At 35.6% G+C, this 12,801-nt stretch overlaps 1 protein-coding gene across 6 annotated transcripts in view; it reads left to right on the top strand.

Annotated features, from left to right (window-relative positions):
- The window catches only part of CCDC102B (coiled-coil domain containing 102B), a 138,285-nt gene that overhangs the window by 41,074 nt on the left and 84,410 nt on the right, over positions 1-12,801 (top strand). For all 6 annotated transcript variants that reach the window (XM_045574467.1, XM_036418902.2, XM_036418904.2 and 3 more), the window contains exon 4: positions 438-546. In XM_045574467.1, coding sequence (XP_045430423.1) covers positions 438-546 — 109 coding nt within the window. The remainder of the gene's footprint in view (positions 1-437; positions 547-12,801) is intronic.

The raw sequence follows: 12,801 nt of genomic DNA, 5'->3' as shown, positions 1-12,801 counted from the left end.
TTTTAAGGAGAAAGTTTATTAATGTATTCATAAATACACAAATATAATTAATATCCTTTAATAAAAATTGTTAATGTTTTATATATACTTATTTCTTTAAAAATGGTTTAAATTCTGTCAGAGAAAACATTCCTGTTATATTCTTGTTGCTCCTTTAATTAAAATACAGGAGATAGCAGACAGAAAGTCAATTATTTTGATGCTGGCAAAGCTAAATGAAATATATCTAACCAACTGTAAAGCTAATTGACAGTATAATAAATTAGAGTTTATTCAATATTTATAGTTTTTCATAAATTTAAAAAGTTTTCCTCTCATTACTATGATCATATATAAGGTAAATAAAAAAATTAGGAAAAGAACACATCTAATTTTGAATGCATTTCTAAAATTATTTTTAAATTGTAAGCCTGTTTTGCTTTTAATTCTTTTTTTAGAATGCGCTCATCCCTGGAAAAAGAAGTAGAACGACTGGAGTCAGCCGTGTCTTTGTGGAAACAGAAGTATGAAGAACTGAAAGAAGTGACATCCAAAAATAGGAAAGAGGTATGGAGACTTAGGACGTGAAGGAAGAAATGAAACTGAGGGTTCCCTTTTGTCTATTTGTAACCTAGAGGGCAGAAGCCTCTATAAACAAAGGAACAAAAGGTTAAAAGTGGAATTTCCTCTATAAGAGGAATATTGGAACTCACATGTCACTGGTAGATTGGTCAAACTCAGGCCATAAGAAATCTGTTCTTAATAACACACACATGCGCGCACACACACACACACACACACTTAGAGAGGGAGGAGGGAGAGAGAAAGAGAGAGAGGGAGACATGCATACCCTCATACACATACACTCACATATAAACCACATGTCTGCTGACAGCTGTTTGAAGAGCATCTAATACAATGATGTAATTGTGCCTTAATTAAAAGCATTCTTCACTAGTTGTTAAAAAAGCAATATTCCTCTTTATGAAATTCCCCATGAATGTTGTTTCAGGTCTGTTTCCAGCAAGTGGTAAAGTTTGGAGTCATTAACGTAAGTTTGCAAATCCACATGGTGGGATGTTCAGGAACCTTAGGTGGCAGAATAAGCCTTACTTATGGGACAGACAAGGCGCTCCAATGGCCAGAAGGCACGGGAACCTCTGTGCACAGGTTCAGAAATAAGTCAGCTCTGTCACCCTGAGAACCACTAAGATTAGAAAGGAGGGAGAACTTTTTCCTAATATTCTTAACAAATGTTGCCTGCTTGAAAATCATCTACTGATATAAGGAAAAAATAATTTCAGTGAGAACTACAGAAAGTTAATTTGAGAACATTTCTCAACGAGGGGTAAATTAAACAAAGCTAACCAGCTATTTTTAGCTTATTTCTCCCTAATGGATGCATGTTTGATCGCCAGAGTGGCTTTGTTTCTAGCTTAAACTCTGGACACACACACACACACACACACACACACACACACACACACACACTTTATATATGGACTCTCAGGTAGCTAACTAATCATGTCTCTGGGTGTGAACCTTGACAGTAAATTAGTTTTATCCAGGAGAAATAGTTGACCCACAAAAATAATGTTATTCTTAGAGAGTATGTGTATTTGTTCTATAATATAATGGGCTCTAAATTTTATTAAGAAAGCTAATACTTAAGATAGAATTGGTCTTTAATTTTAAAAGAAACATGCACTTACCATATGTTGCCACTAGTGGGAAGTGCAGACTTGATAATGTTAGTCTCCTAACTACTTTTTAAACATTTATGTTGCAACTGTTTTTGAAAAAAGTCATGGTTTTGAGTTGGCTTACAAAGTGATATGTATATTTTTAAATGTTTAACTTTTTTTTCTATCCAAAGATGATATTTTTGTCATCAAGTTTGAAAATGTGTATTTGAATTGTTTAGCAAAGCTTTATAGATGAGAGAAAAAAGTAAAATCAGTATAGCATTTTACAGGTAAATTGGGTTTATATTTTGATGCCCAAATGTATTAATACATATGTGATCTTTTTACCAGGTAAAGTGAGGACAGGGTTGTTGTAACAGAAAAAAAGAAAAACACTCTCAAAATTGCCTTGGAGACTTTAACTATTTAAACATTTGGGTGCATATAGATGAACTATGAATTTGAGCAATGAGTGAATGTGACAATGAATGAAATAAGTTTTTATTGTAGATGATGGAAAGTTAACTTAAACAGACATAAAGAAAAAGCATTGTTTGAATTATTTATGTGGATATTATTTTTAAAACTATCTCTTTCCATTTCCTAAAAAGAAATTTGTGCTATTCTTGGGGCCTTTGTAAAGATATATATGTGGTATGGGCATATATTTAAATTATTTTTATAAAATATTATACCTTTTAAAAACTTTTTAAATCAGAATAAATAAAAATATTTACTCACCCGTTATTGTTCATATATATGTTGTTTAATCTATAATAATAATGAAAGCATAATATGCAAATTAGACTGGACAGCTGAACGACCTTCTGGATGTCCTTCCGGACATCCTGCCAGACCACCTTCTGGATGAAGCCAGGGCTGCAAGGGCAGAGTCCCTTGCACAAATTTCTTGCATCGGCACTCTAGTTGTTTTATAATAGATAACAGAACAAGATTTTTATGGTACATTTAGAAATGGCATTTTAAAGTAATGATAATTGTGAAATATTCAAAGTTCTTGTATAGTAGACTTATCAAAAATGGTGTCATGATACATCCTTTGTATCATACTTCATATGAATTCTCCTTACTTAACTTCATTTCTCAAAAATGTTGAAAACAACCTTTGCTTTCACTCTAGCTCTTCATCTACTGTACAAAAACATTTGAATATAGTGTAATTCCTTTTTAGATGCTGAAACTGTTAGAAGCAACAACATGCCTGGCAAGGAACTGCTGATGGAAAGATTAGTAATTTTTAAGAGTTGGAAACCAATGTGTTTAATAGACCAAGATTTTTTAAAATGTATTTGAAAGTCTGGTATACTTCAGAGGGAAGACATTCTTAAATCACTAACATGTAGAGAAGAGTAAATACAGAATATAATTGTAAAATCTAATAAGTATTTAAAATGCAACCCAGACAATGAGTAGCAGAGATGATTACATTGAAAATTATATTCCCACGCTGACTTTAATACTTATTTTGCTTTTCCTTTGCAAGTCTGTAAATATTGGTTTGGGATTAGATGATGAGTTCCAAGTGTGCTGAAATGATCATTTTTATGAAATCTCATCATCTAGAAAATCAAATGTAAGTGATAATGATACAAATAACTTTTGTACTTAGCTTTGATGATAAATGACTCTCATTCTCTCCATAATGGAAGATGTGTCTGTTACCACATGCAGAGAACACTGCTAACATTTAAAAACTGGTGTCAAGCTGAAATGAAATGTAACTTATTAATCTTCTTTGAAAATGTTATGCTTTTGCCTGCTTTCTTTTAAAGGGTTTCATTTAGAAGTCTTCTATTTGTGATAATAACAATGTTCCTAGTAGTTTGTAATTAACAACAAACATGCTTTTATAAAATTTCATAATCAATGCTTTTAGAGACACAGGCTTGCTTCATGGGGCTTATCGCGGTACTAACAGCTGACATTGAAGCCTTAAATACCTTGTGCACCTTTCTGATTTGGTGGAACTAAGGTTAGTACTAGGTACTAGATGTAGCTAAAACTCTACATGGATACCTTTACTTTGAAACAAAAAATGATGACATATGGGAGCTATTCTGCATATGACACGAGCAGGGACAGGAGGAGGTCCTGGAACGTACATGATTTTTCTCTTGCTTCTCCTCCTGTCCCACTTTCCCTCATCCTTCCTCTCCACCCCCTCTGGTTCTCAGGCCTTCAGACTCCTACTTAATGCAAGTACCAGCTTTCCTTATTCACCAGCTTGCAGACCACAGATTGACAGGACCTGGGACTTCTGGGCTTTGTAACTGCAGGAGCCAGTTCTTATAATAAACCTCAGTCCCTCTCTTTATATATACAGGGTGTCCCCTCCACAAAAAATGTGTACACACTTTGAAATAGTATAAAGTCAGTGTTCATTAACATATAGTTAATTTTTAAAAATTAAAAGAACCTACAGAAATGAATAACTATTTTTTCAATACATTTTCAAACTGATGACCATTCTGGTCCAGGCACTGCTGATAATTTGAAGCAATGGGATTGCAAACATCAAGACCTATGCAATACTTTCAACAATAAAGAGTTAAAAAATAAATTAATGAATAAATAAATGCAGGGAGTAAAAAGAGAATCATTTTGTTTGGTATGTGTACACCCTCAATTCATTGGCTGTTGCTGGTTTTGCACCTTAACTTTAAATTTTATATATCCCCATAAAAAAAAGTCCAGTGGCACTTCAGGATACAGTTTCTCTGTTCAAAGCTTAGTCTGTCTTCACACATTATTTCAAGGCAGTTAAACCAGAAAAGGAGTGAAAACTGAGTTATCAGCTATTAAAGTGTGTATACATTTTTGGGACACCATAAATAGATAGATAGATAGATAGATAGATAGATAGATAGATAGATAGATATCCATATATAGATACCTTATTGATTCTGTTTTTCAGGAGAATCCTGACTAATACCCAGGTCCACCCTATTTTTTTTTGTCTAGAAAGTCCACACAGCTCTCTCATCTTCCTCAAGCCAGTCATATGGTGCTGTCCTTCACAGTGTACACATCCCTTTAGAAAGAGGCATGGATTTAGTCCAAAAAAAAAATATCTTCTCTTAATATTTTTTCCTCAAAGAAATGGGTGAGATTTTTAAAAACCTTATCAAATGTGTATATTCACTGTATGCCTTTCCCAGTGAATGTCAGCTTCATGATAATTGAGCTCAGGCCTGCTCCATTCCCCTCTCTCCACCCAGTGCTGAGCAAACGTGGTTATAGCTGGTGGTGACTAGGACTTCTGTCTCTAGCTCTATGGGCTTATATTTTTGAATGGGGGCCATGGCTATCGTATGAGGAGAACAATGGAAATCCTAGACTTGTCATTTATTAGCTCTGCATCCCTTGGAATTTTAGATTCTCCAGGGCACTGGAGTGAACCTTCACCCCAACATCCTATCCATCATGAAAATCTGTAAGCTTGTTCTTTGCAAAACCTAAATTAGCTTATCAGGATAGAGAGTGAGGCTGATGAAACACCACATTAGAATTCTGTACATGTATAAGAACAGTGAAACATACAGATACCACTTTGCTAGTAGAAGTGCCTCAAGACCTTTCTCAACAAACATAATTAAGAATAATAGAAGCACTAAATTACAGAAGTCAGAATTAATTGAACTAATAGTGGATAATTTATAGACATTGCTAAGGTAACCGTCAGAGCTGAGATGACTTGCTTGACTCTAAGGCTATTATAAGAATTCTGAAAGAAAATTAGGCTATTCAGAATCTACTTTACTTGTAGAAGAATAAAATAATAAAGAAAAAGGTAGGTTGAAATCAGATGTTTTAATATCTAAGGTAAGCACCCTATCTAATAAAAGAGTAATATGCAATTTAATCATCACTTCCCAATAAAGATGGTGGCACCCACAGCCAATAAGGAAGGGATATACAAATTGACACGACAAAGATGGCAGTGCCATCTGGAGCCATGGAGCCGGTGGGAGAGTGGGTGGGAAGCGATCTAGGAAGCCAAGCCTTCCCACCTGCTCCCTGCTCTCTGGCCTGGCTTGGCTTCCTGGGTCACTGGGGCTGGAGCCAGCGGACACACCCTGCATCCCTAGATCCCCTCCTCTCATTTCCAGGAAATAAAAAGTCCCTGTGCACCTACATTTTGGCACAGCCCCTGCCGGCCGTGGGTGCCTCCTCTCCCAGCAGGCAGCACTGCACAGCTCCCAGGCACCTGTCTTCCCATCGCTTCCATGGACAAATATGTGCAGGCAAAGTCAGGAACTCAGGCCCCTGACATCATATATACTATTCTTAAAGTATACATTTTGATGACTTTGAATATATACACACATCTATGATACCATCACCGCAACCAAGGTACTAAATATATACATCACTTCCAAAAATTTCCTTGTATTCTTGTGTTCACGTGCGTGTGTGCGTGTGTGTGTGTGTGTGTGTGTGTGTGTGTTGTGGTAAGACATTTACCATGAGGTCTATTCTGTTAACATTATTTATGGTGCACAATACCATATTTTTACTATACACACTATGTTGTATAGTAGATTTCTAGAACTTATTCATTTTGCATAATAGAGGCATGACACACATTTAAAATCAATTTTCTCCTCCACCACCCCTTTATGTATTTGACTATTTTAAATATCTTATATAAGTGGAAATCATATAGTTTTTGTCTTTCTGTGATGGATGTATTTCACTTACATTATGTTCCCTAAGTTCATCCATATTGCAACAGAAAGTCTGAATGATATTTCACATTTTTTGTACCCATTCTTCTGTCAATGGACATTTGGCTATTGTGAATAATGCTGCAGGAACTTTATGATGCAGACATGATTTAAAGATGCCTATTTTAGTTATTTTGGATATATACCAGAAGTAGGATTGCTGGATCACATGGCACATTTATGTTTATCTTTAGGGAACCTCTATAATCAATTCTCCATATATCTCATGGCCCTGCCAGTGCCTCTATCATGTCTTGCTCATTATCAACCTCACTCACCAGAATGTTACTTTTTTTTTTTTTTAAACCAAGGATGAACATACACTGATACATCCTAATCACCCAGAGTCCATCCCTTACTTAAGGGCTCACTCATGATGTACATTCTATGGGTTTAGACAAAAGTATAATGACATGTGTCCATTGTTATGGAAACACACATAGCATTTTTATTGTCCTAAAAATCCTCTGTCCTCCCGCCTGTTCATCCCTCCCTGAGCGCTACCCTCTAGCAACCACCAATCTTTTTACTGTCTCCATGACTTGCCTTCCCAGAATGTTATATAGTTGGAATCATATCATATGTAACTTTTGAATATTGGCTTCTTTCACTTAGTAATGTACATTTGATTTTCCTCCATGTCTTCTTATGGCCGGACAGCTCATTCTTTGTCTGGATGGGCCACTATTTACTTATCCTTTCACCTACTGAAGGATTTTTTGGTTGCTCCCAAGTTTTGTCAGTTATAGATAATAAACATCCGTTGGGAGGTCTTAGTGTGGTTTTTAGTATCTTTTCATTATTGCCCCTTGCTGAATTGAGTTTCTGCCTTAGATTATTTCAGAGGCCACTGACTACCCTGTAGACAGCAGGGTTTGAACGAGGCGTGCTCAGCTTTGTATCCAGGACATGCTCAACGCATGGGAAGCTATGTGGGAGGGACTCAGTTTAGCTGCTCTCATGAGAAAGGGGCTCTGGCGGTGGTAGAGGCTCAGAGCTTGGGTGACAGTTCTCCAGGCCTGTGGTGCTTCCTAATTACTATCAGTAGTCTTTGTGCATGTTAAGAAATAAAGACAGAAGGCTCATTTAGCTGGTATTTTCATAAGGATCATATGGGAGGATTGAAGAGGCACAGATGACATACTAGAACAACAAGTATCCTTTGAAATGCATTTTAGAATATGTAATTGCCACTGGCGGCAATTTCCCTTTGTAATATAGTTCTGAAGTCATGATGATCAAAATCAATGAAAGATATAATTCTATATTCACTTTAAAACATCTGATGTGTATAAAATGAGGCTCTGAAGGAATCTGATGAAGGTTCTCACATGGATAATCTGAGTATTATTTAAAAAATTGAAAATAATCTTTTAATGCAGATGTACCAAATTAGCAGAATTCACTAGATTTATGTGAAGTTAACAAACAAACAAATACTTATGTCCAGGTTTCTCTTTGGAGATTTTGATTTATTAGATGGGGAATTAGATGAGTGCTTCTCATAGAACTAGGTTTTCAGAGGCTCATTATTCTGATGTGCATCCTGAAAGAGATCTGCTGCTCTGAAGCACCAGATCACAGAGCTGGGAGAGGGGAAGAGAGACCATGGTGATCCCCATCTAGTTTTGTGTCAACTTGACTGGGCCACCCAAGGTGTGTGCATATACTTGATCAAAAGTTATTCTGGGTGCTGTGAGGGTGTTTTTGGATGAGACTAATAGTGGAATCGGTATCCTGAGTAAAGCAGATTGCCCTTTCTAGGATGAGTGGGTCTCATTTAACCGGTTGAAGACCTGAATAGAACAAAGTGCCTGACCATTGCACACGTAAGAGGGAATTCCTTCTGCATGACCTCCTTTGAGCTAGGACACCAGATTTTTCCTTCCTTTGGACTTGAACTGAAATGTCCGCTCTTCCTGGGTCTTGAGCCTGTTGGAGTCAGACTGGAACTATACCAGAAACTCTTCTAGTTCTCAGGCCTTTTAAGTTGGATTAGAATTTACATCACTGGCTCTCGTGGGTTTCCAGCTTACGGACTACAGATCTTGGGGATGGTTAGCCTCTGTAATCACATTAGGCATTTCTTTACGATGAATATCTATCTATCTATCTATCTATCTATCTATCTATCTATCTATCTATCATCTATCTATCTATCATCTATCTATCTATCTATCATCTATCTATCTATTACCTATCATTATCTATTTGTCCATCCATCATCCTTCTTTTCATCCATTCATCCATCTATCCATCCCTATCTATCTACCTTATCTATCTATCTATCTATCTATGATCTGATCTAGATCTCCTCACTGCAGGTCCTGGCTTTTTTCTACTCAACAAAATTTTCTTCTTTGTTGGTTGTATTATTGGTACCAAAATAGCTATGCATACTCATAGTTGGTAACATCACTTATTACATGAAATACATACTTTATTTGACTTGCTTTTCATATTGATTAAGACAATGAGTTAAAAATAATTTTGTTATGTAAGGTAGAAAAAAGATTGTGCTAAAAGAAAGGTGCTTGATATTAGGTGATTTAGGTTTTTGGAAGTAAACTACGTCCAGTTACAGAGGAGAATAATCAGTATTCCTCCTATGCAGAGGTGATCTGGGAAGCTGAAGAAATTTAAGGTCCAGTCCCCTGTCACACATAGGCCCCTTCCTAGACCTGGGCAGCAGTCTTCACAAGATGTAAATATGACCATATGTTTTGATGTCATTTGCAAAAGTAAGATAACTGAGACACACTTGTTTAAACCTCTGTCTTTTTCCTTTCTGACATTCTCTCCAACACCCTGGTCCTCTTTTCTGTTGGACTTAGAGTAGCTGTGGAAAAATTTGGGGTCTTTCTTGCCAAGTGTACATGCAGTTGGTATGTAGCGAAATATTTTTATGGATTTGTTTATTATGTATACCCAGTCAAAATTTTTTTCTCTCAGAAATATATTTGATAATGTACCATACTTTTAATGAAATAAAGTCACATGAAAGATACATTTTTAGAAAATCTATATTTGTGGATTTCAAGCTTCAAAGAGTGAATATTCCAAAGAGCAAAAAAGCCTGTGTGTTATGCTGTGGGTTTATCTCACTTTCATTCAATGAAAAAGATCAACTGTTCCGAAAGACTAACCCCTATATGTAAAAGTATTATGAAATAAGTAATTCTAAAAGTTGATACACATCCAAAATTTGGAGAAAATCCAATTTTTAGTTATTAAGTAGTTATTGCTATTAATGTCAATATTATTTTTAATATTTGTGATATTTTAGGGTATTGACAGCTTTCTAATATTTGTGAATTGTTGTTTTCTTATTTTAAATAAATATTTATTTTCACTCTTAATTTGCTCTGTCCCCACATTGTAGATATAATTCAGACTCTGTAAAACCTGAATTTACTCTGCCTTCCCTTCTCTCGACCTCCGAAATTCCGCCAGGTGGCGCTGTTCTGCATAGCCCTGAAAGATTCACACTGTTACATCTCTCAGGAGGAATTGTTTGCCCTTTATCTCCTCCCCAGGGAGTAATGCCTTTGAGGACTGAGACCCTTTGGGGGCCTCCTCCAATGCTCCAGGGTATGCCTTAGTGAGGAGGGGTCAATGGGTACTTGAGAATGGACTTAATGAAGGTGGATAATGAATGTCTTAGGGCAAGGGAAGAAAAGTCTTGAAAGATTAGTCTTTGGCCTATTTTCCATTGTTCTCCTCTCCCTTCCCCCGCTTAGAGATGGCTTTTGCTGATTCTAAGATATCACATTATATACACAAAAAGACACAAAGTTCCAAAGAAGAAAAGTGGTTTTGTCAGCTCTTTGGTTGTGGAAAAGATTTGCACAACTCTGGCTCCAGCCTCCAAAGATTTCAAAATGCCATATGCTAGGGGAGAGCAGGGATGCAGTCACAAACCTGAAAGTTAGGTAAGACAGAGTGTTTCCAAGAATATCTTGTTTACATAACAAGTAAACAGCTTCATATGCTTGCAATAAAACAAGTCATAGGTTTAACTATCATTTTAATATTAACATAGAGTTGGGGAGCTGTGAAATTCTCAAGTTCACTTTGAATCACAACCTCAATGTTAAGTGACAAAATACTGAGAGAAGTGAGTGACTTGGGCTTTTGAGTTTTTACTGAAATAGTGGTACCAGTGAGACAAATGACAACACCTCAGTTGGGCTTCAGATTGCTTAAGAATGCTCCTAAACAGAAGTTCTTTGAGATTTAAATTTAAATTAGAAGGCATAATTGCTGTAATTCTTTTGATTAGAATAGTCTTTGCTCTTTACATATATTTATCGCCTTTAATGAGGTTTATTTCACATACTGTACAGTTAACCCATTTAAATAGTACATCATTCGGCGGTTTTTAATATACTCACAGTTGTGCAATCATCACCAATATCAATTTTAGAATATTTCATCACTCCCAAAAGAAAAACCCTGTATCCATTAGCAGTCACTTCGCCTGTCCCTCCCATCCCCATAGCTTTAGGTAATTACTGATGTAATTTAATACTATAGATTTGCCTAGTTAGGACATTTTATATAAATGGAATTTATGAGTGGTTTCTTTCAATTTATGTAGGTTTTTGAATAGGGTTTTTATAATCTGTTATTCTGTCAGCTAGTGCTATTACTACTCAGATAAAGAACATAAATTGATGCAGATTTTTTATGAAAACCTTTCTTAGAAAAAAATAATAGGCATACATTTCTCTTTGCCTCAAGAAAAATATTAACATTGAGCTCTTTTATACATGCTTGAAGGAAGAGATAAACATTTTCAAATATTGTCCTTAAATGAATACTTTGGTTTTGACAAGATTGCAGGCAATTGTCTCATGCTTTTAATAGAGAAGGACTGAATCAGAAAACAAAGAAAGACATTTAAATTTATGAGGTTTTGGAGAAATGTAAGATCTTTCCTTATTACCAGTGCCTGCACTAATTTTTTTTTCTTTGTGAAATTAAATAACATACTTTAGCTCTAATCAAATATATTCCAATGTGATTTTTCTTAGTTTTATATTATAATAATTATGTGCAGTTTCAGGCAATATTTAATTAAAGATTAGACCATACTAATCCTAAAAACTCTGTTTATCTAGAAGTAAAAATCGGAAACATGTTTCCTCGATGCCTTCAGGCTATCTGAGGCCTCCACTGTGATGTTCTTTGGGACTTAACCTGCTCAGGGTACACACTCCTGTATCTGGGACTTTTCCTGACCCTTTGGCCTTTAAGTTCTGTCCAATTCCTTCACCATTCTGTTTACTGCTTTCCACAGGGCAAGTGAATTTAGCAAGTTCATATTAATGTGTTATTTACATTTCACATCATCTCAACTATCACTCTCAATGTTTCCAATTCAAAACTACTTTACTAAAACTGTTCCAGTCTAGTGGCATTCAATGAGGATTAAAATTCCAATAAAGAAAAATATGCTGTTTTTACCTTAGAGGCATTTGATTTAGAAATTTCCTATTATCAAAATATTTCCCTTGCAAAACATGCTTTCTTATGAACAGAGAGCAATCATATCTCTATTCTTAGGCCAAAATCCCAGGTTAACCATGTTCATGACATGACAGAAACAGTAAAGAAGAAACCTGTCCATTTGGTAGATTTCTTAAGCTCAATCTGCAATAGTGCCAGGCCCATAGTAGGTAGCCAATAACTAATACTTGATTGAATGTAAAAAGGGAAAGATAAAGTACATGTCAAATGGAAAGGGGCCTTCTATTTCAATCTTCTATGAGGTTGTGAGAAAAAGTAAAACCAAAATGTGATGAGGGTACAACTGTTTATATTCATTTGGAATATGATTTGGTGTCTTCTTTTTGTTTTTTAATATATTTTATTGATTTTTTACAGAGAGAAAGGGACAGGGATAGCAAGTTAGAAACATGGACGAGAGAGAAACATTGATCAGCTGCATCCAATGGGGATGTGCCTGCAACCAGAATAGAACCTGGGACCCTTCAGTCTGCAGGTCAATGCTCTATCCACTGAGCCAAACAGATTTGATGAGTTCTTTATTTGACTATATTTTATATGTTCCAAGCTAATACTTATAAGATAAACCCAGTTTTCACACAATGATTCTTTCAGGAGTTATTACTTGAAGAAATTTAGTACCCTCTAAACTTCATGTGGAATTTAGTTATTTCTTTAACAAAGTAAGATGTTTCTCTGAAATATTATTAAAAGTTCATCTGTATTTTAAATATTTAAGCAATGGAAATTCTGTTAAATAGATAACTTCCGTAAGTATATGAATTAGCAAAAATTTGCTCATATCACTAAAAAAGATTTGGCTCAGTGGATAAAGGGTCAGTCTGCAGACTGAAGGGTCCCAAGTTTGATTCCAGTCA

This window comes from Pipistrellus kuhlii, unplaced genomic scaffold, assembly GCF_014108245.1.
Source record: "Pipistrellus kuhlii isolate mPipKuh1 unplaced genomic scaffold, mPipKuh1.p scaffold_m20_p_6, whole genome shotgun sequence".
Classification (NCBI taxonomy): Eukaryota; Metazoa; Chordata; class Mammalia; order Chiroptera; family Vespertilionidae; genus Pipistrellus; species Pipistrellus kuhlii.
This window is presented reverse-complemented; position numbering and strand designations above follow the sequence as displayed.